This window comes from Crotalus tigris, unplaced genomic scaffold (genome assembly GCF_016545835.1).
Source record: "Crotalus tigris isolate CLP2741 ecotype Arizona unplaced genomic scaffold, ASM1654583v1 scf7180000017536.10889498, whole genome shotgun sequence".
Taxonomy (NCBI): domain Eukaryota; kingdom Metazoa; phylum Chordata; class Lepidosauria; order Squamata; family Viperidae; genus Crotalus; species Crotalus tigris.
In genome coordinates this window covers 2,963,209-2,990,084 of record NW_024096460.1, presented here as the reverse complement: position 1 = coordinate 2,990,084, position 26,876 = coordinate 2,963,209, and the positions used below count along the sequence as shown (strand labels likewise).

Genomic DNA, 26,876 nt, shown 5'->3' with positions numbered 1-26,876 from the left:
TGGAACAAGCTGCCTCAGAAAGCAGTAAATGCTCCAAACACTGGAAGTTTTTAAGAAGAGACTGGGACAGCCATTTGTTCCAGAAATGGGGTAGGGTTTTCCTGCCCGGCAGGGGGTTGGACTAGATGACCTCCCAAGGTCCCTTCCAACTTTAATACTTATTACTATTACTTTGTAAGCTGTTGCAAGAAGATGCACAGACTGATTACAAGCAGCAGCATGGACAAGTAGCAACAATGGTGGCATTGGAAGAGCTGCCAAAAAAAAATCATTTGCCTGTAAGCAAAAACTGGTGGGATCATAAAATAGAGAAAGTCATAGAAAATGATAAAATTAAACTGCTCTGGGACTTCAGAATTCAAACAGACAAGCACCTGCAACATAACACCCCAGACTTAACAATTGTCGATAAGAAAGACAAAAAAGTCTGGATAGTGGATGTGGCAATGCCTGGAGACAGCAGAATAGAAGAGAAAGAACTGGAGAAGATAACAAAATACAAAGACCTACAAATAGAAATAGAAAGACTGTGGCAAAAGCAAGCAAGGGTAGTACCAATAGCAATAGGTGCCTTGGGTGAATCCCAAAACAACTGGAGCACCATTTGAACACCATTGGCATTGACAAATTCGCTAATAGTCAATTGCAAAAGGTGGCCTTATTAGGAACTGCTTCCATCCTGCGACAATATCTGTAATACCATCAAACATCCACATCTGCCTATCCCAGGTCCTGGGTAAGGACTCGATAGGTAGACAAATGCCAAATCCAGTCTGAACATGTGGCTGACTGTGCGATGATCAATCAAATAATAATAATAATAAAGTTGGAAGGGACCTTGGAGGTCATCGAGTCCAACCCCCTGCTCAGGCAGGAAACCCTATACCAGGGGTAGTCAACCTTGGCTCTTTTATGACTCGTGGACTTCAATTCCCAGAATTCCTGAGCCAGCTTAGCTTAGCTGGCTCAGGAATTCTGGGAGTTGAAGTCCACGAGTCATAAAAGAGCCAAGGCTGACTATCCCTGCCCTATACCATTTCAGACAAATGGCTGTCCAGTTTCTTCTTAAAAACTTCCAGTGTTGGAGCATTCACTGCTTCTGGAGGCAGGTTGTTCCACTGGTTAATTGTTCTAACTGTCAGGAAGTTTCTTTACATTAAGAAAAAATATAAGCAACTAAAATCTAGCAAGTATTCATTTTAAGGGATTTACAGCCCCTGTATGGAAATCACTAGTGCTGTTTCCGATGTAGCTTTCAAGCAGGAAAATGGATCTGGTTCCAAAGGGGGGGGGGGAGGAGAGATACGTTTATCATTCATGTAATAACTTTCTATTCAGCTGGTGTGTGCATCTGGTGAAAACTCTCTGATTAAAAGACATAGAAAGCATATAAGCATTCTAATTTCTGTATAATTTTTATTACCAATTTAGTAAGTAAAGTAAAAACTACTACAAACTTAAGGGAACAAAAAGAATAGTAAAAAAGAATAAAAAATGCAAGAAAAAAAAAGAATATGATAAAGAAAAGAAATATATAAAGAAGTGACTTCCAATCTACATTACAATTATATACAGATTTAGTAACTCCTCATCCCCTATAAGATTACAGATATTTTTTATAAAACTTTTAAATAAAAAAAAAGATTACAGATATTTCTTAATCTCATATCTCATTCCTTAACTATTAGCAAATCCATAAGGCATCGACTTTTCAGTCCAGGTATCAATCTGTAAAGGCTTGCCAGAATTTTGAAAGTGAGTGTCTTATTTTAACCTTGATCAAATAAATTAATTTTCTTTTCCTTCCTTTTCCTTTTTCTAATAGTCTTACAGTAATATTTATTTCATTCAAATATTGATATAGAATTTGAGCAGGCTTGTATTTTTTTTCTTACCACTTTGAATCTTTAGCTCCCTCTAATGTCCAGTTTTCTAAAATTATAAAGTTACTTATCTTTTTATAAATCAAGATAACCAAAATAACTCTGGTTCCCACAGTTTTATAGTTAATTCCAAAATCTTAAAGCAAGACTTAAAGCAAGAGCCAAATTTAACTGGATCTTTAAACTGCTGTTAACTTTCTGAGATGAAAATCTTATCTAGCTTTTTGCTATTTATTTCAAATTCTTTAACTTCTTAAATTGCAATTAATGTTATTTTGTTCAGAGTTGAAATTAAACCCATCAGGTGACTTTTCAAACTTATCTGTTGAAAGGTCTAAACTTTAAGATGGCAATTTCTGAAAGTGATTAGAAAGTGAAACTTGTGAACTTAGTGTCCTTTAAAAAGCTCCACTACAGTTGTGTGAGCAAGATGGCTAATCCCTTTCTTTCTTGGCACTCAACCCCAGGAAGAACCACTGTCTTGCAGTCTCCTTGCAAGGAGCAACCATTTGGAGCAATATGAGTGATTTCCTGTTCTTTCCTTATTGGAAAGTTCCAAAGAACTCACCAGTTCTTTAATCTTTGCTGCAGTTATCAGCTGTGCTTTTACAGCGACATCTTATTTTACCAGGTCTTCCCCTGAAGTCTAAGTCTTCTAATTTCCAAAGCTGTGCAGGGATTCTCTTATAGATCTTATTTATTACACAGGCCATGTATCAGCTAATGAGCCGTGGTGACACAGTAGTTAGAATGCAGTACTGCAGGTTACTTCTGCTGACTGCCGGTTGCCAGCAGTTCGGCAGTTCGATTCCCACCGGGTCAAGGTTGACTCAGCATCCCATCCTTCCAAAGTCAGTAAAATGAGGACCCAGATTGTTGGGAGCAATATGCTGACCCTGCTTAGAGAGGACTGTAAAGCACTGTGAAGTAGTATATAAGTCGAAGTGCTATTGCTATGGCTATCAATGACTAAAACAGGAAATACCATTACTAATGGAATTATCAAATCATCGTGACATCAATATAATGCCACACAAGTGAAGATGCTATGGCGCAAATATTTGTGTCTGATGTACCCATAGCCCTTGGCTAAACTAAACTAAACTAATAAAATAAAATAGTAAAGTAAAGTAAGTAAAATAAAATAAAGTAGTAATAAATAGAATAGCTTGGGAGGAAGGGAAAAATTATGTGAAAAAAACATCAGACCCAGGAGCAATGCAGTCAGTTCAGAAATGACTTGCAAGGGCTTATTAACACTTATCAAATGGACCCTGAACCCAGCTAGGAGAACATTACAGCCAGGAGAAAATTGCAATATTTTCTAGTATGTTGCTTTCTGATTACTTGTAATAGAAAGATAAGCAGCAGAGAAATTCAAATTATTGTTAGCGTTTTTCAAATGGCAGAAGTTAATTAAAAAGGTTTGGAAAATGAGTTGTGTATATACTATTTGACTATCTTCAGTAATTCAGCCAGAATATTTTCTTGTGGCTAGTAGCAATCAATGTTTTTCAATTTCAGGTAGAACTTGAAAAAGCTATACATGTCTTTCTACCTGGTGAATTTTTTTTCTCATTTTCCCTCTGTAAATGAAAGCAAACTTAAATTTCCACTTATGTCCAATCCATTTTTGCAAACATATCAGAGGCTTCTCTTTAGATTGTATGGTGAAACCCCCTACTGTGTTCTCAGATCTTATAATCTAAAATAGCTGCAAGATATCCAGAAATGAAAGTATCCATAATGCTAAGACTTAGAGACTGTGTCATATTTTATTAATGGGTGCAAACAAATAAAATGGGATGAATTCAAATGTGAATAAGGCCTTCGGCTTTGGTAGCTTGAAAAGAGAATTAAACGGATTAATGGAGGGTAAGGATAGCAATTATTTTTAACTATAGTACATGGGCCAGAAATAAAATGTTGCACCATGAATTACTTTGCTCGGCCAGGGTTATTGTAGGATGTGCTGTGGCTTTCAAAATGCTTTTTGGTTTTGCAATTAAGTGTCAAGCAGTACTCTGTGTCAAAAAAGCATTCCTGTTTCTCCTTTCTAAGCTCTAAGGTTTCAACTCCCTCTTTTTACATTTCCCAGAAAATGCAAATCATTATAGAAAAGAAAATCACCAGTACACTTTCAATGTACATAGAATTTGCGAATCATCCAAAAAGCACCTCCAAGTAGATGCAATGTGTTTTGATTATTAATAATTAGACAATTTGAAAATTAAGAACATATTTTTTTCTTTACTGCCATATATTTGCTTTGTTAAAACATTTGTACATTGCATCCCATTTTAAAAGGGAAAGTTTAGATTGCTCATATTAAACAACATCTTAAACAAATATAAGAAAACAATTATCCTAGAATTCACAACTGGGTTTAATTGGGTGTGGTACAGAAATAAGTGGGATTATATGTGTGGGCTAAAAGGGCTAAATCTAGTTTTAGGTCACCTTCAACGTTTTCTTCTGCTTTTGGAAATAAACATTGTTTTTGCAACCCTTGCAAGTAGCAGCTGGTGCTTGAAATCCTGCCTTCATTAGCAGTAGGAAATTCCAAAATTGATGCACTGACAAATAGTTCTTCAATTGCTCAGAACAGTAATCTATTTACAGTAACAAAGAGCAGGATGATGTTAAGAAAAATAGCTTCTCTGATTTAATTTTCAATCTTTTATCAGTGGGCATCTGGTTTGAGGATTTTGCTTGCAAAAAAAACCAAAACAAAATCCCAGTTTAGAAGAGCTTATTTCCCACACACTCTTTTATGCCTGCTGTTGTTTAAAGCCAAGATTATATTTAACAATAGAAAGGCTTTAGTAAATATTCAAAGGGCAAGATATTTTTGAAGATTAATTACCAGCCACACACCACCCATGTGGAAAAATCTTCTTGGCCTGGCACTGATATAATGCCACTGATTACTTCAACCTGCCACCAGACTTTGGGGAAGAGATCATTTAATTATTTTGCTAAAGAACACTGAAAGGCTGCCAATTCCTTGTGAGCGTCTTACTTAATTTAAATCATATATAGGAAACCAGACAGGAATGCAGAGAATTAAATAGTTAACTCCATTACCAATATTTTGTTGGCATGAAATCAATCTCAATTTGAAATGCCTTGAGTTTAATACCACATCTCATCATATTTTGAACAGATCTTAACAACACATCCTATATATATATATATATCAGTTCAGAAGTAAGTTCAATACAGTTATCATTATAAAGTAAATGAGTATAGGATTAGAGCCTTAACGACATCATAAAACATTAAGCATGTTAACATGTACCAGTAAGTCAGAAGTCTGATTAATTCTGGCTTATTTTGGGGAAGCTCAACCATTCCTTCTTGGCTGCTCTTACAAACAAACCACAGAAATCCTTTCTTGATTATTTTCAGTTAATATCATATAAGGATGTATCACTCACAGACTATTTTCATGCAGTCCTTGGCCTAATTTAAAACCCAATTAATCAATCAGAACAGAGTTGGAAAGGACCTTGGAGATCTTCTAGTAGTCCAACCCCCTGCTTAAGCAGGTGACCCTATACCAGGCATGTCAAACACGCAATGTCACGTGATGTTGCGCGACATATTGTGACCTTTTCCCCATTGCCAGCAATGGGGTGAACACATTTTAGTATGATGCATCCAGCCCGTGGGCTGGCAGTTTGACATGCCTGCCCTATACCATATCAGACAGGTGGCTGTCCAATCTTTTCACCTCCTCTTCAATAGTGAAATTTACACTCTGAATAAAAGCTAACTGTCCCTTCCCTTTCTTATACATTTTTGCTTAGAGCAGGGGTGTCAAACTGGTAACTCGCAGGAAAGATACGTCATGTGCAGGCCATGCCCACCCTGGCTCCACAAAGGCAAAAAATGTTATGATACGTCACATGACATGATCAAGTTTGATACCCGTGGCTTAGCGGGAAAATATCCTCTGAAAGAACTATTCACATTTGCAGTATGCATTGCTTGTGTTTGCTCCATGCATCTCTAAATAAATGGGGCCAAGGACCTTTATCTTTTGCAGACATCTCTGCCTTGTTCCTATCCATAAAAAATAGTGCTGGAAACTAAGGAAAACATCTTCCATTTTGTTTAATAAGTCTGAAAAGCAGATGACAGATCTGACTTAGGAGGGGGAAGACAGGGGAGGGGCTTTAGCACAACATCAGTTGGCATCTAGATGGAATAAAGAGGCCACATTCAGGGAAGCAATGTCATCCCAGGAGGAATGCCTTCTCTGTGCTGGCCCCTGTTCTTTAGAAAATACTTTCACCCCAGAATATTGTTGGCTCTAACTCTTTGGGCAGTTAGACCTGGCTTTTTTCTTAGGCCTTGGAATCAGGATGTTCCAAGTCCCCAACTGATGAGCTAAAGAGGTCACCATTTTATTGCTTAAATGATAATTTGTATGGGTTCATTATGATTGTTTTCTGGTCCAAAGCCACACCACCTGAGCCATATAAATGCTTTAATAAATAAATAAACAAACAACCCAGACAGCAAGCACATTAATAGTAGGGCAGAACGCTGAAAACCTAATTGGTTTAGGTTGATATGAGAACATATTGTAGGCATTGTGGAAGCTGAAGTGAAGTGCTATTTTTGTTATAGGAGGTTCCAAACAAGGAACTGCAACAGGACATATTACATGTCCAAACAAGAGAATCTTCTAATCCTGGAAGTCTAATTTGTTATGGCTTAGAGGTTTGTCGGCTACAACTTACTCCTGGCAGTTACATAAAATGTGTATTGATTTTAGTGAGCTATTGTTCGAAAGTAATAACAGATGCAATGAACCTGATGGGCAGGCATCTGAAACATGAAAATTATATATATATATATATATATATATATATAATATATCTTATATATATATATATATATATATATATATGACTGTATCTATATCTATCTATCTATCTTAAGATTTGTGAAATAATGAGTAAATATACCACCAGTTTTTAAAAGCTGGATAAGCAAGGTAGACAGACATTTACATATACATGCAAAAGAAATCTACAGACAAGAAATTTGCATTAGAAAATGCTGGACATCCAAAGTGCTTAATAGGTAAACAGGGATTAGGAGGTCAAGTTTACATCCACTCTCAACCACAAAATCTTGCTTAACATATTTTACCAGATGGTTGGGAGAAGAAAAAATTAGTGAGAGAACCATGTTCACTTTGAAACATTTTTTTATTCCTAAATGTAGTTTTTTATAGCCAATAGGACTGATACCAGCAACTGTGAAATGACTGACAGTATAAAATTAGGTCTTTTGTCATGCTTTGCACACTTTTGTCAGCTGTTGTCGGCTACTTTATTTCATGTGTAGTCTGCTAATTGTCTTACTGCTCATTTGAGCAATATAAAAAAAGGAAGGTATAAAATACAAAGTTGACAGTATTTTCTCAGGCACCAAAAAGACAGGAACAGACTGACAAATAGAGTGCAGTTTAATACTGTCATAATTAGCCTACAAAAAATCACTGTGAATTGGTTCCAAGAATAAATGGCGTGATTTACTGCAGGTTTTCATCTTGTAGCCCATTTACCATTTGGTTGATCAGAAGGCATGTGGTTTATTAAACAATACGCTAGCACAATTCTCATTAATAAAATGGAAGATTTTCAAGAAGTTTGGGTAATATATGCCTGAAAATATCAAAAATAGTTGGACTATAAATCTGTATCAGCTGTCCAGCAACTTTTACCCTTAAGAAGCAAGTTTTTTGTTCCTAAATAAGATTTAGGCAGGAATGGGAATACTTACTATCTTCTCCCAAAAGTAAAGAAGAGCAGGAAATGGAGAAATTCTATAATCATTTGTATTCAATTACTTGCTAGATATGTCTCTCAATCAACAAAAAGAAGAAAAATTGAAAAATTGCAGGGTGAAGATGTACAAATGGACAATCAAACTATTGATTGGTTAGAATAAATACCTTATGATAACACTGGGATAACTTGACTAAAAAAAGGACTGAGTTAAATAATATGCACTGCTTCACTATCAAATATATTCCCAAACACTAAGTAGAAGGTACCACTTCACATTGCAGCTATTTAATTGACAACAAGCACACAAAAGATATATCCTTTCCATTCTTCTTCTTAAAAATTTCTTTGCCAGTAAACAGAGATCATATTAATATTAAATGTTTCATATGTTCCAGCTTGAGAGAAAAGTAACCAAACTTAATAATGAGCTTCAGCAGGCTGTTTTAACTCATTTAAGAAATGGATTGTGAATGATAGTAATATTTATTCCTTTGTAAGTCAGCTAACTAGTTTTTCCTAATGCATTTTTCTAAAGCAAGGAAAGAAAAAAAAACCAACAGCAACAATAAACCATTTAAAAAAAATATTGTACAAAGGGTATAGTGTTCTTTAACTGGAAGGCTGGAACACTCCATTGGTTGTCTTTGGATGCAAAAAAAAAAATGCAACTGTGGAGTTTTGAAGAGATTCACATTTTTTAAAAATGTGATCAGGAATTATGTCAGGTTTTTTTTTTCCCACCAAAGCCAGCTTTGCTTTGCCTATATCTTTGGCCAGCCTTCCGACGTTCAACGATACCTGCTCCGGACGAAAGGTCCTTAATGTTCCTGTCTCTCTTTCTTTCTTTTCTTTCCCTCCATCTGATCTCATTAACAGCAATGGAAAATCATTGTTGATCTTGAGCAAGTCCAGTAAGACAAAGCAAAGCGGAGGAAACGGGAACTTACCAAATAGACAACATCAGCACCAGATGGATCTGTAGCTGCCTGGCAAACCAAACTCAACAAGTAGTCCTCAACGGCAGTACATCCACATGTAAGTAAGCAGTGGGGTACCACAAAGTTCTGTTCTAGGCCAATATCTTCATCAATGACTTAGATGAGGGAATTGAAGGGGAACTCATCAAATTTGCAGATGACACTAAACTGGCAGGAGTAGCCAACACCCCAGAAGATCAACTAAGGACCCAAAAAGATCTTGACAAATTTGGGCCCTATCCAATAAAATGAGTTTCAATGTGGAGAAAAGCAAAGTTTTACATTTAGGTACAAAAAAAAATCAAAGGTACAAGTACAGAATGGGCAAGACCTGGCTTAAAAACAGTAACTGTAAGAGGGACCTTGGAGTTCTATTGGACGATCATTTAACTATGAGCCAGCAGTGTGCAGCAGCAGCAGCCAAAAATACTAATACAATCCTGGGTTGTATAAACAGAGGCATAGAATCAAGATCACGCGAGATATTAGTACTGCTTTATAAAACCCTAGTAGGACACACCTGGAATACTGCAGCCAATTTTGGTCACCATATCACAAAAAAGATGTTGAGAGTTTGGAAAAAATTCAGAGAAGAACAACTAAGATGATCAAAGGCCTGGAGACTAAAACATACAAAGAACGGCTGCAGGACTTGGATTCGTCTACTCTAAAGAAAAGAAGAAATAGGGGAGACATGATAGCAGTATTCCAGTATTTGAGGGGCTGCCACAAAGAAGAGGGAGTCATGTTATTCACCAAAGCACCAGAAGGCAGGACAAGAAACAATGGTTGGAAACTGATTAAAGAGAGAAGCAACCTGGAATTAAGAATAAACTTCTTGACAGTGAGGACAATTAACAAGTGGAATAGCTTGCCTCCAGAAATCGTGGGTGCTCCATCACTGGGGATTTTTTAAAAAGAGGCTAGACAGTCACTTGTCTGAGATGGTATAGGTTTTCCTGCTTGAGCAGGGGGCTGGACTAGAAGACCTCCAAGGTCCCTTCCATCTCTATTCTATTCTATTCTATTCTATTCTATTCTATTCTATTCTATTCTATTCTATTCTATTCTAAATGTCTTTCTCCAAATCTGTAGTTTAATGTAAAGAGGATTTGCAAGCAGGGGGCCCTAGGATAACATCACATTGTACTTTTATATCACAACGTATAATTGTCATAATATAAGGCAGAGAGTTTACTTCTTCATACATACAGTACATACGTGCACGTGTAAATCAACCATTATAACAATCTTATTCGCTGAAAAAGAAATTCTATTATATTACTTAATCTCTAATATGTGCATATAGGACTGCAAAAAGAAGCAGACTCAGTTTTGTACAATCTTCGATGATGGTGATTTTTTTGTTAATTTGCCAATAATTTGTTAGTAGGGAAAATCAGAACAGAGTGGACAGTGGCAGAGAGGAACAACTTGTTCTGAGCATTTAAAGGAATTTACCCAGAATCTTTGGTAAATCTGGATAGCAGCCATCTCAACAACAGTGATCCTGTTTTACTTCGGTCTGAAAAGTGGATTATAACTCATTTATATGCAATACACTTAGAAAACTGCCTTTTTTAAAAAAGCTGCACAGCATCATACATGCCATAGTGATATTCATTTGCATTTGTTTGGTTATAATTTATCATATACGATTATATATAACCTAGGCATCTGCCCACAGCATTATCATGTGTTTCTGTGAGTGTGTGTGTGTGTTTGTAGATACACATATACATAGAATAATATACAGATATTACTGTAGTTCTTACATATATCTTTTCCCATCAAGAATACCAATGATCACATATTTGACACATAATATATTTTATGACTTCAAATAATAACATTCAAATAAATTGAAATTAAACTGCAGGTATTTGACATAGATTTTCCCAATTCTTTCATTATACTCCTCTTCTGTTACCTTAAAAATTATCCTTCAAAGGCAGATTCTTTGAATGGAGAGGAATACTGGGAAAATGTGCCCATATAAAAAAAAACCTGCATAACCTAGGATACATTGTATTCACGCAACTGACCGACAATGTTTAGTGATTTTAAAAGATTTAATAGCAAAAATGCTAAGTTAAAAAAAGGGCTAGATAAGTATTTCAGCATTAGAATTGCTGCCTCATATATTGTACAGATATGTCTTGTAGATTTTTTTTGTTTAGAGGCTGCCTCACTCCAAATGACTCTGGGCAACTTCCACTTGAAAATCAGGAAATAACAAATCACTGAGAAACAGCATAGGGCAGGGGTAGGCAACCTTGGCTCTTTTATGACTCGTGGACTTCAACTCCCAAAATACCCCTGGCATAGGGGATCAAAATAACTAGAGGTAGTCCTCAACTTATGACAACTGAGCCCTAAATTTCTAAGCGAGACATTTGTTAAGTGAGTTTTGCCCCATGTTTATGACCTTTCTTGTCACAGTTGTTATGTGAACCGCTGCACTTGTTAAGTTAGTAATACGGCTTCCCCATTGACTTTGCAACCGTCGTAAATATGAGCCAGTAGCCAAGCAGCTGAATTTTGATCATGTGACCATGGGGATGTTGCAACGGTCATAATTGTGAAAAATGATCATAAGTCACTTTTTTCAGTGCCAGTGTAACTTTGAACAGTCACTAAATGAATAGTTGTAAGTCGAGGATTACCTGTACCAATCATCGGAAGGCTTCCTGATCTAGGAATAGGTGCAACTAGCATACTAGATGAATACGTGTGAAAGGCCTCTTGACCATAACGGCTACCCGTTCTTCCAGGAAGGGCTCTTATGTCCAATATGTCCCTCAGGATGAATATCAGTCTCACCCAACACTAAAAATAGAAAGTCCCCAGAACCAGGGAGCCCAGATAGCTCCGAGTTGAGTTGTTATTTTTGATCCAAACCCACATATGAATCACAATATTTCTACTTTTCCTCTAAATCGTGGATAGATTTGTGGCCAAAGACTGATCCTTTTTCTTCCTCCTTCGAATATCCCCACAGTTTTCTCTGACTTTAAAACAGCAACAGCAAAGTCATACCCAGCAGAGAGTCAGAAAAGGACAAGCCCTTCCGCTCTGTGCCATTGACCCATCCAATACTCCCAAGGTTCAGATTGGTGGCACTCTCTTTCCCTGGCTACCTCATCCATGCCTTCTTTCTCCTACTGTATATTCTCTTGAAAGCAAGAAGAATCACGGCAAAGCACAACATCTGAAAAAACTTACAGGAGGAGTGGATGCTGGGAAAGCTTTTCCTCCCTTCTGACACAACATCTGGATCACCCGTGCAGTGCATTTCAGAGTTCATTATTCCATCCGGAAAGCAACGGTAAAAGAAATCGGGACGTGGTCTGCAAGAAACCCCAAGAACATCTGATATGGAAGAGCAGTCGTTAGTAAAGCCTCCAAGTGATCATTATACTAAGCTGACTATTTCTGCTGCGTAAGCTCATTAAGTGCTGAGGGAAATTAATTAGTTATTTTCATCCAAAGCATTGTGACCATGAAGGCAGTTAAGAATTCTAACCGCCTAGAGTTAAACCGAGGGGCTTATATGAGAAGATCATTTTCAAAAATTAATTGGCTTTTTCAATCATGGAGAAAAAAAACCATATGAGGCACTTTTAAAAGGTGAAGAAAACAGAGGGTTCATACTGGTATCATGCGATGAACTGTTTTCAACTGAGTTGGATTTATGGGAGCAGGCAATTAAATTTAGTTGCTTCTACATTTTCCCATACAAGATTTCATTTCTCAAAGCAAAGCAAAAGGGAAGTTGATTTAACCTAAACACTTTTGTGGAATTTCCTGTTTTGCCCCCTACCTACAGGGGAAAAATCCTGCTTATGTTTTTCCCCCCATTACAATACCCTTAAGGTGTTGTAGACATGTGCTAGATTGTGTACCTAGGTGCTCCACAGTGCTTTAATCTGAATAAAGCATAATATTACATAATATTTCCTACATAATATTTCCTAGATGTCTAAGCAAACTACAAAGCATTAGTTTTACCAGTTTTTCATTTAATCACCCATTAGTTTTTCCACCTTTCTGAAAACATGTACTGTAATAGTAGCAGTAATGATGAAAAGCAACCCAATGTCTTTCAGGAGTTTGGTATTCTCCAAAACAAGCTTCTTGCTTGTCATTTTCATTCAGAAACATTATGGATACCTTGATGTATATTGAATAGTTACTCAGGACTTACCTTCCCACAATTAATTTAATAGTGTTCGTGCAGAGTCCATTTAAAGCAAGAGCCAAGGACACAGCTAAAAGCAAACAAAAAAAAGTATAAAACTACTTGGATACACTTTAAATTTGTAATCAGAACTCAGAAATAGGCTGTTACAACATTTTCTAAAAATGTAACTGATAATTTGATGAAATATGAAATGTTTTCAAGGTTTTTTTTTTCCTATGATCTTTTGGCATAGTTAATTCATATCTCATGCCTCCGGAATCAATAAATTCCTCCTTCAGGATAAAAAAAATGGACTCATATTTGATCCCTTTACATCAACAACCAATCAATAAACCATTCCTTCCTGCTTAATTGACCACCAATGAGAAGGATTATACAAATAGTTAACAAGGGTTGATATACTCCACTCCATATAAACTAGAACAATGGTTTTCATCCTCTACAATGGAGCTACCAAGATTTGTAGTCTTGATATGTATTTATAATATTTTGGTGAGAGGGGTCTATTTTTTAAACTCTTTGTTTATCAACTGTTGTTTTTTTTAAAAAATGACATTATTTTTGTGCACTCTGTGCCTTCACGTTGGTGTTGACTCCTGGCAACTGCCTGAGCTAGTCTCTGAGTTTTCTTGACAACATTTTTGGAAGTGGCTTGCTATTTCTTAGGCTGACAGAGAGGGTGACTGGTCCAAAGACACCTAGCTTGGTTCATGCCAAAGATGGAACGAGAGCTTACAGTCTCCTGGATTCTAGTCTGGTGTCTTAAGCCCTATACTAATTTCGCTCTCATTACTGACATAAGGAAATTACTTCATCAAATGTAAAGAGCTTCTGGCTTTTCGAAAAAACAGTAAGTCTTCCATTACTAGAAGAAACCTTCAGAACCCTACAGATTACAGAATATCAATACAAAACTAGGAAACACTGCATCACTCAATAATTGCTTCAGATCTTTCCAGAGGCCCAAGAAAACTGAAGTTCTTTCATCAATTTGTTTTTTAAGACCATCATAAAATTTGTTGGAAATCCAAATAGCCATATTTACCTGAAAAGAAGATGAGAGTTTCTCCAAAAAAAATTACCTTTAAAATAGGAAATGTGTGTTTAATCATTAAATAGAGGCAGACACTATTGAAAGCAAGCGGATAGATGAAAAGTGGAAGCCTGTAGCTATAATAACAAGCTAGTGACTAATATAAGACTTTTCCTTCTGCAGAAGTGAGACTTGGACCTAAAAAGAAAAAAAATGAATGTTTTGAATCCACTGATTGAAAGGACTTGGTGCAGTTTGCCCAGTCAGTGAGGACAAAACAATAACATTGATTTCTTCCTGCTTTTGTCTCATTGTAGACACACACTTTTTAGACTAGAGATTAATAAGAGACATTGAATTCTCCTAAACCGTTACAAGATTTCATAATGGCAAACAGAATCAGAAGTCCAAAGTATTCTTGCTGGGAGTGAAATTCCTGAACCCAGCTGGCCTACTTAATTACTACTTACTTTTTCTTTTACTTCCCAACTATCTTTTTCTCTCTCTTTCCTTTCCTTCCCTTTCCAGTTAATAGATAACTCAATTTATTTTTTTTCCCTGGGGAGGGTGGCTTGTATAGAACATCTTGTTTGAATATTATTCTATCAGTACATTGTGATAACTTTAGAAGAATCAGTGCATTTACTCTAGTAAATGCAAAAAGAAAGGGAGGAGGAACTGAAGTTCTTAAGAGATGATGATCTTGATAATAATAATTTCCAGTTATTTACCAGTACAGATACCAAAGTTTTGAAAGGAAGTTTTTTAATCTCCCAACATTTCTGGAAAAAACAATTTCCCATCATTTAAAACAGAATTTAATATTATTCTTAGCATACCTAGCAAAGCTTCTTTAATTTCAGTCTTGTCTGTGCGTCGGATTATTTTCACCACAAAAATGACAGCCAGGGGTGTCAGGAATGAAATGGCCTATGACAGACACAACAACATATTAATTGTTACTGCTGTGTCTCTCCATCAGAAATAGTCATTTCCAGTTTGCTTCATTTAGATGGGCTATTATTAGTGATCTCCTTGGTTCCATGCAAAGCTGCATCAACCCAAGAGCAAAAAGAAATTAATTACTATTATTATCAAAGGAGAGACTAAATTCTGAATCTTAACTGATACAAACAAATTAGAGCTGTAACTTAACAATTATCAGCTTTCAAAATGAAAACTAAACTCTGAAGAGGAAGCAATACATTGCAAAACATCAGGACAAAGATTTTCCAGAAATACTCATGGCTTTAGTATATCCTATACATTTTGTACATGAAACATATGCATACTGAATGTTCTGATTTTTCAGAAGAAGACTATTTTGTCCAATCCAATTTACCTCCATAAGAATTTCATTTCCAGAAAGTATACTTCACAATTCAGCCCCTTTCTATTTTAAAAAGAATTCTACAGACCTTGGGGGAGTCTGCAGCTCATACGTGCCTCATTTTCCCCTACTCTCTTTTTAAGATCACTACCCTAAACAAGTCTCTGATTGTTCCTTTAAAATTCACAAAAATGCTCTAGGATAGAGTTGTGAAACTGCTGGCCCATGGGCCAGCTGCATCACGTGGAAGCGGCGCCCACCCCATTGCCGGCAATGGCAAAACCGGCCCAATACGTTGCACGACATCACATGATGTCGTGAGTTTGACAGATCTCTAGGAGATCCTCGTGTATATGCTAAAGTGCCCAGTTGCCAACTTATCTGAATGAAGTATATCAAAACTTCAATGGTCCAAATTCTCCTGAGTTCCTGATATGGTTACATGTGTAGATCCCTGCTATTTGGTATGATGGCTGGCCCAGCCTTCACATTCAATAAACCCCAGGAGTCAAATATAGAAAGCGTTTAAAATAGGCAAGCAAGAAACCAAGAATAAAGTTATGCTGGCATGAATGACTTTATGAAAAAAACTACATCTTTTCTATTAATACTTCATACAAATGCTTCCATTTATTTAAGAATCTTAACTGATTGCCACAACCATTTTTTTTCTTTTTTTCTTCTTGTAATTCCTTGCATTGGGGTGGAATCGGGAATGGATTTTGTACATTTATTGGCCAAATGCCCTTCCTGATGCCTGCACCAAGTTCGCAGCAGACAATTACTCATTGCACCCAGACAGAGAAATATCTGTCGCTATCTAGGATTGAACTCACAACCCCACTGATTGTGAGGCAATGGCTCCACTTCTACACCACCGTGCCACTCTGCCACCACCATAAATGACCACTGGAAAAGCTAATCATGTGATAATATACACCCAGCAGTCATAAAATAGAATATTAGGAATGATACTATTCACTATATAGAAGAAACTCCTATAAACCTGCATATAATGCCATATCTTCTTTTCAATTTTTGATATATTCATTTTCATTTGTCTAGCACCATTCCATTTTCACAATCATTTCTTTGACACCCTCAAAATTTATTTTCTTGCATATTTACCCTAATAAACTCTATCATGTATATTTTGCAGTTTTTTCTTCTATATGATCCTACTTTTTTAAAAAAAATAAGAAAATATATCAAAATAAGAGAATATATCATATTCCATTGTGGATTTCTCTGCTTTACTGTATAGATTTGAATATACAAGCAGAGGAAGCTTATATAAATTTCAACGTAGATTTGTCTTCCATCTTTAAGAATGAATGCTACAAAATATAATTAAGATGAAGTCATTTCTAGTTGTCTGGGGCGAGAGTGCTTGTACATGTGCCAACTTTTATTAAGAAAATATTTCAATAAATAGGATTAGGATAAAAAATAAATGAATCCATGGAGGTGGGAATAAACTCTGATCCAAACAGCCAAGCACTATCCTCCTTAAGGGCTGAGAGAATTTCAGTTTCTTATTAAAGTCCACAGAACTTATTAAAAAGCTATTCTTGACAAAAAAAAGGGATATCAGATTTAATGTGGCATGAAGACATACATCTGATTCAGAATCCTGCAACCCCACATGCATACTTATAAGTGGGTTTGAATCCTCAGTAAGAAACATAGGTTTTCAACAGCGAAGTTTACTTCATAAACAGAATACCATGAAAAAGTTTACATGAAAATGAAAACATTGAACAAATCCATATCTGAATTGTAAGGTGTCATACACCAAGGCTTGGCACAAAGTCTTCTTGTTCATATGGCTGTGGACAGATTTTCTGTCTTAGTGAGGCATTTATAACAAATCAAAATGCAAAATAGTTTTGAAAAATTATCATACACTATATCTTTAACCAAGGGTCTGCACTTATTTTTTGAATTAAGGTATTATGGTTTCTAATTAATTTGCCTGAATTGGTCGTCTTCTTATTGTAACTTACAAAAGCAACCAGGTGACAGGGCCATTTACAATTGAAAGGTCAGGTAAAATGGAAACACCTGGGGCTTTGTGTGCCGTGAAATATACCATTCTCTACAAATTCTCCCACAAGCTTCATAAGCTTCATTAGTGCTGGAATACTGACACCATTCATCATTTCAATTTGCTTGTGCCGCTTTCAAAGAAAGGCCTGTCTTAGAGTTGCAGAAGGATCAAGCTATGAATTGCATAGCTAACTTCAAAAGGCCAGTTAGGCTTAATTTGGTTGGACAATACTTATGTGGCAAAAGAAAAAGAAAAAACTAGAAACAGGGTACAAGGCTTTCCTTTCTTTGGAAAGCCTCCCCTTTTTGCTCTGCTAAACATGAACAACATTATCATTCTAGAGTAACTATGTGCAGCTTCAGTATTATGCTTCACCTTATTCTGAGTGTCTACACATAATATGAAACACAATGACCAACACAGATACAGAAGTAGTTGCAGAGTTTGTCCATATGTGCCCAATTGACTCCGTTTTAAAATGTGCATATGTATATCCAATGCATTTGTGAATCAATCAATTAATGAATATTGGCATTTCCTAAACTAATCATACTTATTAAGCTCTGCTCAGTGGGAAGAGAAGTAAAATGTATTCCCACTTTGTATTTCCAGGTATGTTAAAGCAGGATTCATAGCCACATTCATGCACCGTAATCTTATAATTGCATTTTTGTTAATGATCTTGAAAACTCAAAAGACTTTTCTCATGCAGTATATTAACTGCTCAACCAAATGCTAGATCACAGGTGTCAAACTTGCAACGTCACGTGGTGTTGCGACATATCATGACTTTTTTCCCATTGCCAGCAATGGGGTGGGCGCAGTTTTGGCATGATGCATCTGGCCCGCAGGCCGGCAGTTTGACACCCCTGTGCTAGTTGATGCATTAGATGTATGACTAGATATCTAAATACAGGTAGTCCTCAACTTACAACTACAATTGAGCCCCAAAATTTATGTTGCTAAGTGAGAAATTTGTTAAGTGAGTTTTTCCTCATTTTATGACTTTTCTTGCCACATTTGTTAAGTGAATCACTGCAGTTGTTAAGTGAACCTGGCTTCCCCATTGACTTTGCTTGTCAGAAGGTCACAAAAGGTGATCACATAAGCCCGGCTCACTGCAACCGTCAGAAATATGAGTCAGTTGTCAGGCATCTGAATGTAAATCACGTGCCCATGGGGATGCTGCTATGGTCATAAGTGTGAAAAATGGTCAGAAGTCACTTTTTCCATTGTCATTGTAATTTTGAATGGTCACTAAGTGAACTATTGTAAGTTGAGGACTACTTGTAGATAGTATTTATTTATTCATTCATTTTTTTTCTATTTTGCACGCAACTGTTTTGCTGGGAAGCAATCTAGAGGAGCAATCTAAGAAGAACTAATTTTGATAATTTTGATGGTGAAGCACTCTCAATTACATTTTCAGGAACTTGCAATTGTTCCAAAGACCTGTAGTTACAGCTTTCAGTTTAAAAAAAGACAATAAAAAGAAAGCTAGATAGAGAACAGGCCATTCAGTTTGTTTTAAGGAACACTGAAGGCTTTACTCTTTACTGGCTACAATTTGCATGAAATAATACTCTTAAGGAATGTTATTTATACATACTAGTTAACTGCGTACAAAAATGTTTATCATAATAAAATGTATTAAAAATGTACATGAACTTTCACAAGTATTTTCTTTCTTTGTTTAACTTTTTTTATATTTATTGCAAATGCTCCAGAATTTGGAGGCAATAAATACATGGTAAAGATAACAAAACTATTAAAAAAGGAAAGCAAATTTCTAAAACCGGACACTACTACTGCCACCTAGAATTTATTTATTTATTTATTTATTTATTTTGTTTATTTATTCATTTAATGTATAGGTTACCCAACACTCTCAAAAATTCTGGATGGCTTAAAAATTAAACAATTAAAAGATTAGAAAAAATAATTGCAAAAGACAGAAGGAAAGGGAAGGGGAGGAGGGGAAGGGGAAGGTGAGAGGCGGTCCAACCTGAAGCCAGGAACTCATACTTGTTAAGTATAGCTAGAAAGTTTTTATTGGCAGTGCCAAGAACAGTGGCTGACATATTCTTATAACAAACATTACTCTTCCAGACACTGAAAGAGAAACCATCTTTTGCCCACTTTTGCATAACATCTTGATTAGATGTTAAATCAACCTGGGCTTGCTTTAAAGTTTTGACAAATGGTCTAATGAACCTCCCCTCTTTTCCATGTCCTTGGAGATTCATATTCTCTTCTTCAACAGCTGTTTTGCTGCTACTAATGTTGTTGTTGTTATACTTCTGACAACAGACATGCAGACATTCTGACAGTTCAACATGAGGGGAGAAACAATTCATTAAGTGCTGTAGTCAAAATACCAGGCTTATCAAATCGTGCCCAAGGTACTACCACTATAACATATTAATATAGCAAAGAAGAGAAGGGCGCTGTCTTTCAACACCACATACAATAGAAGTTTGTGTGTGCAATTATTTGTCCTAAAAATCAAGAACATCACATACTCTCACCCAGTTGCCTCTTGAAAAGACACTAAGTCTTGCAAATCCTCCCAAGAAGTGATTTCAGAATTATTCTTTCTTTGCTTTAGGAAAATCCACTGACAAATCACATTTAATGGTTATGCTGAAAAATACTGTCTTTAACTTAGAAATGTTTCAGCTTTGACAGCATTTTTCATGCCATAGTTTTTTTTGTTTACTGAACTGTGGCTGTTTTATGTATTTATTTTTTTAAAAAAAAACTCAGCGGATAACTAAACTATCTTGTTAGCAAATAAAAGAAAGCCAAATTTTCTACCTTTGAAGCATGAGTATTATGTAGATATCCTAGAACATTTACCTTTTGATTAGTCACCTCTTTAAAAGCAATAGTTTGTATTGGAATAGAGCACCCAAGTTATTCTATTCTTCTCTGAAGTGCTTGGGTGAAAATCCCAGGTTTTCAGTGTGTACTGAAAAATGAAGAGTCAAGAATCCTTTCCAAATAACTATTTTGTATAATTATAGGATGTAAGCACCAAAACAGTCCAAATTTCTTTTTCTTTCTTTCTTTCTTTCTTTCTTTCTTTCTTTCTTTCTTTCTTTCTTTCTTTCTTTCTTTCTTTCTTTCTTTCTTTCTTTCTTTCTTTCTTTCTTTCTTTCTAGGCATTTGTAGCATTATCTATGCCCCAGAAATGTAAAAGGGACCACTTTAAATTAAATGACTATATAACTTGGCTGAGCACAAAATCAAATGTTTGCATATCTGTTCAAAGTATCTACTAAAACAATTACCGGTATGCATTCCATATGGACCAAATGATACTAAACATTGAGAAGTCCCCACTCCTTATTCAGCCAGCCTGACTATTGTGCCAAGGGAGGCATAATTGACTTTCCAGCTTCATCATTTATCCTGAGTGACTGTAATACTGTATTGCTACCAGGTCCAAGAAAGCCAGACAGCATCATGGCATGGATTCCATGAAAAGCCCTCTGGCACAGTTGCTATGAGATTTATGCAAGCTGCCTTGTGAACTGGGAAAAGAAGCGAGATTTAGGCCTATACCAATCATTAACTGCTCTGCAGGTGCCTTTCTAAGCATATGTGATCGTGATAAGGGGGGAAAGATCAGCTATAACAAAAAAAAAAAAAAAGATGTTAGGTAGCAAGTAGTAATGGCCTCTAAAACGTCAATTTGACTTAACCTCAGAATTTTTTTATGAACCATGATACCGCTAGGAATTTATAACAAGCGAACATAATCATGATAAGATTGCTTAACTAGCTGTCATCATCTTTCACCATATGTAAACAAATTATTTTACAGTGTTAAATTTACTGCACACTGTTAGGAATTGCATTAATGCATCCCTCTGCTTATCAATCTGTTATTTTAAAAACATACTTTTCCACTTTATATTCTCTAACAGCAATAACATGAGTCACAGTCACCCACTGAATAATCATTAAATTCTAGTACTTACAAACATGAGACGCGTAGGTATGTTGTCAGATTCAACCAATGGATTTTTATATAGCCAGATCTCTTCTGGCTGAATAATTCTCTGGAATGGGTCCAAAAATTCTGTAAAACTAAACAAACAATTAAATATTTTTTTTACCATGTAGTTGAATGAATTTCAAAACACTCAAAAAGCATTTCAAAAAGAGATGTTCCAACTTGTCAAAATTAAAGCAAGGAAATTATTAATTTTGCCACAGGTAATCAAATAGATATATAGAAAGGTTCATTTGTTTTCCTTGCTTTCTTTTCCTATTTCAAGTGAATTACGTGTGTGTGTGTGTGTGTGTGTGCGCGCGCGCGCATCAAGTCAACCCAACAAACTGACATAATATCATTCACCATACTAGTTAGAGAGCTTTTATTTACATCATTACTGCCCAAAACCTCATCTTTGAAAGCTGAGTACAGGGTAATCCGCGAGTCATAAGCATTCATTTAATGCTTGTTTGAAGTTACGTGATCAGCACCCAAATTACGGCAATTGTTCACCCTTACAAACGACTACAGAGGCTCTGCAACATTCACTCTATTTCCCCTCGTTCCCCACAACTGCTTCCCTCTCCCTTCCTGCCACACCAGTGTTTTCACTGAAAATTAAAGTTTCTGAGGTCCGTGATCTCACATGAGTTCAGGCACCTATTCTCTGCAAAAGAGGATGGGTGTCTGAACTTGCATGATATTATGGCATTTAGGAGCTTGCATTGACTCTCCTCTCCCTCAAAGGCAGAAACCGCGACAGAGAGGAGACAAACTTTTCAAGGTAAGGGAGTTTGGTGCGGCAGGAAGGGAGGGGGAAGCATGAGGTATCTTAGTGGGTCGGGAAGGCCTTGAGCACCTGTTCCATCACTAGCTCCCCCCATGGCCTTCCCCACCCTGAGTTAACTCATACACACTTAACGAACCATGCATTCGCCCGCACATTCAATTAGTGAATGTGTGGGCGAAATCAGGGAGTGATCAAGGTACGAGATTCACCCCTATGAGTACTCAAGTTATGAGTGGCTCCATTACATTCATAACTCGAGGACTACCTGTATTAATTAGCATTTCAATAATGATTTTATTCTAATGTGAGTTGACTAAGCAGTGAATAGTGTCTAGAATAGCTGTCTCCAATCCTTCCGGCTCTGTAGTCCAGCAGCAGTGGGGAATGGGATGTTTCATGGGCTTGCCTGCTGCTTACACAAATGGAGCTGTGTGCATTTGCCCAACACTTGCGCAGCCCAATTGCCAATGGGCTATGGACTGGCACTAGTACATGAACTGGAGATTGGGGACCCCAGATCTAGAAGATAAGAGCCTTTTCAGTTATAGCCTTTGGAGCACTTTATAAACATAAAAACTGCAAAACTATAAAAACACAAAGACAGCTATAGCAATAGCACTTGGACTTATATACCGCTTCATAGTGCTTTCTCTAAGTGGTTTACAGAGTCCGCATATTGCCCCCAACAATCTGGATCCTCATTTTACTGACTTCAGAAGGATGGAAGCTGAGTCAACCTTGAATTCCTGGCAGTGAGCAGTGAGTTAGCCTGCAGTGCTGCATTCTAACCACTGCATTCTAACCATTATGCTATGCTCAGTGTTGCATAGCATAACAATTTGGGAAATAACATTGTGTGCATCTGGTTATGTTTTAGAAAGTGTATTTAAATTGCCACCTATGCTCTCAATCTGTTGGGTTCCTATCCTCATTTATAGCAGGTCCTCACTAGCTGGACTTCTGTCTTATTAAAAAAATCAATTTATCTCACCTTTGCAATTTGCCCCATAAATGCTGCTTCCCATATGCAAAAGTTTATCCTGCTAGTGTAGGGACATGTCTGAGTACAAGCAGTCCTTAACTTACAACAGTTTGTGTAGTGAGTGTTCGACACTGAAAAAAGTGACTTACGACTGGTTTTTACACTTACAACTGCTGCCGCATCTCCATGGTCAGGTGATTAAAATTCAAATGCTTGGCAACTGACTCATATTTATGACGGTTGCAGTGTCCCAGGACCATGTGATCAACTTTTGCACTTCTGATAAGCAAAGTCAATGGGGAAGCCTGATTCACTTAACAGCCATGTTAAGTTAACTTAACAACTGCAGTGATTCACTTAACAACTGTGGCAAGGAAGGTCTTAAAATGGGAAAAAATCACTTAACAAATGTCTTGGTTAGCAATGTAAATTTTGGGCTCAATTGAGGTCATAAGTCGAGGACTACCTGTATAAGGATTTTTTTCAAAAAGCAAGCCAACACAGAAAAACTCATTTTCCCCCCAAAACAATCTAAATATCTGAACCTTGGATGAATGAATCAGATCATCAGAGGAAGAAGAGAAAGAGAATATAGAGAGAAATACAAATGTCAATTAAGCAATAAAATTCAGAGATTTAATTTAATGTAGATGTCGCTTTAAAATTCTTACTTCCAACTCACTCTCAAATTACACATTATATTTTTATATATTGAGCAACTGATATCCTCACTTTTATTTTTTGTTAACTTTGCCATTAAGAATTGCCAGCCTTTTCAAGTAGGCTGCAAAGATAACCAAATGAGCTAATTCTACTTATTGTAAGATTACATTAACAGAGTAGTGCAGGTCTGAGTGTACAAATCTCCCACTATCTCTTTCACAGTCTGAAAAATTAGAGACCTTCCTTTGTGAGTTTATTCCTCTGCCTGTTATTCAGCTGTGGGCCATGCCCTCTCTTATCTGATCATTCCCAAGACAGCATCTCTTCTTCCCCCTCTCTACCCATTTCCCGGTTGTAGACTATTATAATTACAGAACCCCTAATCAATATCACTAGATATGGGTTGGAAAAGTTTACATGTTTAATTTGGATTTTTTTAAAGATTGTCTTATCCTTACTTTATTATTTTATATATATATAAAAATTCAAGGCAGTGAATATGCATAATATTCCTGTTTCCGCTTGTTTTCCCTACAATAACCTTGTGAGGTGGACTGTACTGAAACAAAGTGATTGGTCTAAAGCAGTGGTTCTCAACCTTTTTAATACCGTGACCCCCCCAACCGGTCGTAAGTCAAGGACTACTTAACCAGTTGTAAGTCGAGGACTACTCAACTGGTGCAGCACCGTTTGCAGAATGGGACTTTTGGCGGGCTCAGCAGGGCAGAGACAACCTGGACAATTCCTATTGGCTTTTGAAAGCCAATAGCATTAGACTCTATTCACGAGAGTCTATTCTATTGGCTTTCAAAAGCCAATAGAATAAAAGGGAGTAGCACAGCTAAGGAAAGAGGGGGAAAAATGGCGGACTGCGTTGTTTGGCAATCCCCGTGAAATGGTTGTTCGACCCCAAATGGGGTCCCGACCCACAGGTTGAGAACCACTGGTCTAAAGTCACCAGCCAGCTTTATGTCTAAGGTGGGATTAGAACTCACTGGTTTCTAAACCACTACCTTAACCTAATGGCAAACTGACTCTCTGCACCAATCCTCTATTCTGTAAGTAAAAATACCATTAAAAAAAAAGATTTGATAAAGGACTCTGATTTTTATTTTTAATGTTAAAAAAGGGAGGAAATGATCAACTCAACTGCACACTGCACAATCCATAAAGCATCAAGCAATGAAAACAAATTCAGTCAATCCAACAGCACCACTTCTATAGTTGGTGAGTTTTTTTCTAACTTCGTCTTTTAGCCACATCTTTTCAAAGTAACAAATGCCATTGTACATCAAGAAAATATTACATACCACAAGCTACAGAGCTGACCCCACATCTGTGATCTAAAGCAGTATTTCTCAACCTTGGCAACTTTTAAGATGTATGGACTTCAACTCCCAGAATTCCACAGCCAGTACAGCTGATTGTGGAATTCTGGGAGTTGGAAGCCCACTCATCTTCAACTTGCCAAGGCTGAGAAACACTGGTCTAAAGTAAAAGGAAAAAGACACCAAGAGTGAGAAACTAAGACTCTTCAGCAGATAAAGGTACAGTACCCATAGTGTCATAAGCTAACTTCATATGATGTTGCAACTGTGGCCTACAATTGCAAGCTGTTTTGATCTATCTCTGTATCAGTGGCATCCATGGAGAGACAAAGGCCATTTCAATGCAGTGACCTTTAAAAACTGACTTATGTTCAAAGGCACAGTGTGCTCTTACTGAAGGTAGCATTACCACTGTAGCTAAAGGAGCTCAACTGTAGAATTGACAGTACACCAGTATTTAAGAGTATGGCATGTAATTAAAGATTGTGAGCATGGGCATATAGGGAAATACTGATGATTTACTGTCTTTTGTTTTTTGCAAAGAGAAGCAGAAACATGTTTAGGTCCAGATCTGGATGAGGCATTCAGTTGCTAGTTGACAAGCAAGCACTAATTGGCTCTCAGTTCTCTATGCTCAGTTACAACCAGAAAGGGCAAACACTAATTGGCAGGCATTTTCTACAAGCTCTAAACGTGTAAATAATATAAACATATCTTGTGCCTGTAGTGTCCTGATGTCCTAAGAAAGCAGAAATAGGGAGAGGACACAGAACAATTTGTTTGTGTTTGATTTAATTTGATTCTTGAATTGTTTATATTAAATTCAGGAAGTTTGAGATGGGAAAAGGCTAATCATCTGGAAGGCCCAGATATTGTTGAAATCCAACACCCAGGAAGCCAGATATAATGGAATATGTGGATGACCTTGAGAAAAGAAGGAACGCTGCCTAGGAAACAATCAGATAAGAGATGGAGGAGCCCACAGTGGCTTAACAATCAGAGAAGGAAACTTTGGAAGGACCCACCCTAATGGATCTCCTAAACCAGACACCCCCAACCTTTTGGCCACCAGGGACCAGTTCCATGGAGAAAGGTTTTCCTGTGGATCGGAGGGGGAGTGGTTTTGCATGCTGTCTGCATCCCACGGATAGGGCTTCACTTCTTTGCATGGCCAGTTTCTGGCATGCTGTGGCCCAGTGCCGATCCAGAGACCGGGGGTTGGGGACCCCTGCCCCAATCTAATGGAACAAGCAGTTAAAAGTGACAACAGGAAATCTGTACTTTCAAACTTGCAAGATTCAGTAGAATTAGTTCATTTAGTCAGTTTCCTGTCTGCTTTATCTGGAAGGCTGACATACACACACACAGCATAGCCAGAATGAAGTAATTCCAGAAATAATTTCTGGAAAGTTCTGATTCCCTATTCTAGTCATAAAAACTTCCAAGTGCTGGAATTCAACATAATGGCAGTTGAAAATTTAATGCTAGAGCAACAGAGCCAAATCCTTACTACTTCTAAAGCCAGGCCAAATGGCATACTACAGCCTTTTCCCACATCCTTCTATCACTACTTATTTCCTAAAGGTGAAAGCAGTTGAGTGGAAAGACTGATGTTATCACTTTCCCTGGACTTTCATTTCGCTGATACTTTTCTCTGCTCCGTTATAGTATAAACTCTGCTTATCTGAATCAAGTAATTAACCAAGGAGCTTCTGTCTCCCAGTGCCTGGAAGCTATGGCTGCCTGGATGGGACACAACAGGCTTTAATTCAAACCTAACAAGACCAATTAAATTTGGGACTTCCTGGTTCTGGGGACCAGCC

At 37.0% G+C, this 26,876-nt stretch overlaps 1 protein-coding gene across 2 annotated transcripts in view; it reads right to left on the bottom strand.

Annotated features, from left to right (window-relative positions):
• The window catches only part of PLPP4 (phospholipid phosphatase 4), a 126,245-nt gene that overhangs the window by 62,351 nt on the left and 37,018 nt on the right, over positions 1-26,876 (bottom strand). For both annotated transcript variants that reach the window (XM_039329920.1, XM_039330738.1), the window contains exons 2-5: positions 21,274-21,382; positions 14,747-14,837; positions 12,878-12,941; positions 11,896-12,020 (exon numbers count right to left, since the gene is read on the bottom strand). In XM_039329920.1, the coding sequence (XP_039185854.1) occupies positions 11,896-12,020; positions 12,878-12,941; positions 14,747-14,837; positions 21,274-21,382 (389 nt within the window). The remainder of the gene's footprint in view (positions 1-11,895; positions 12,021-12,877; positions 12,942-14,746; positions 14,838-21,273; positions 21,383-26,876) is intronic.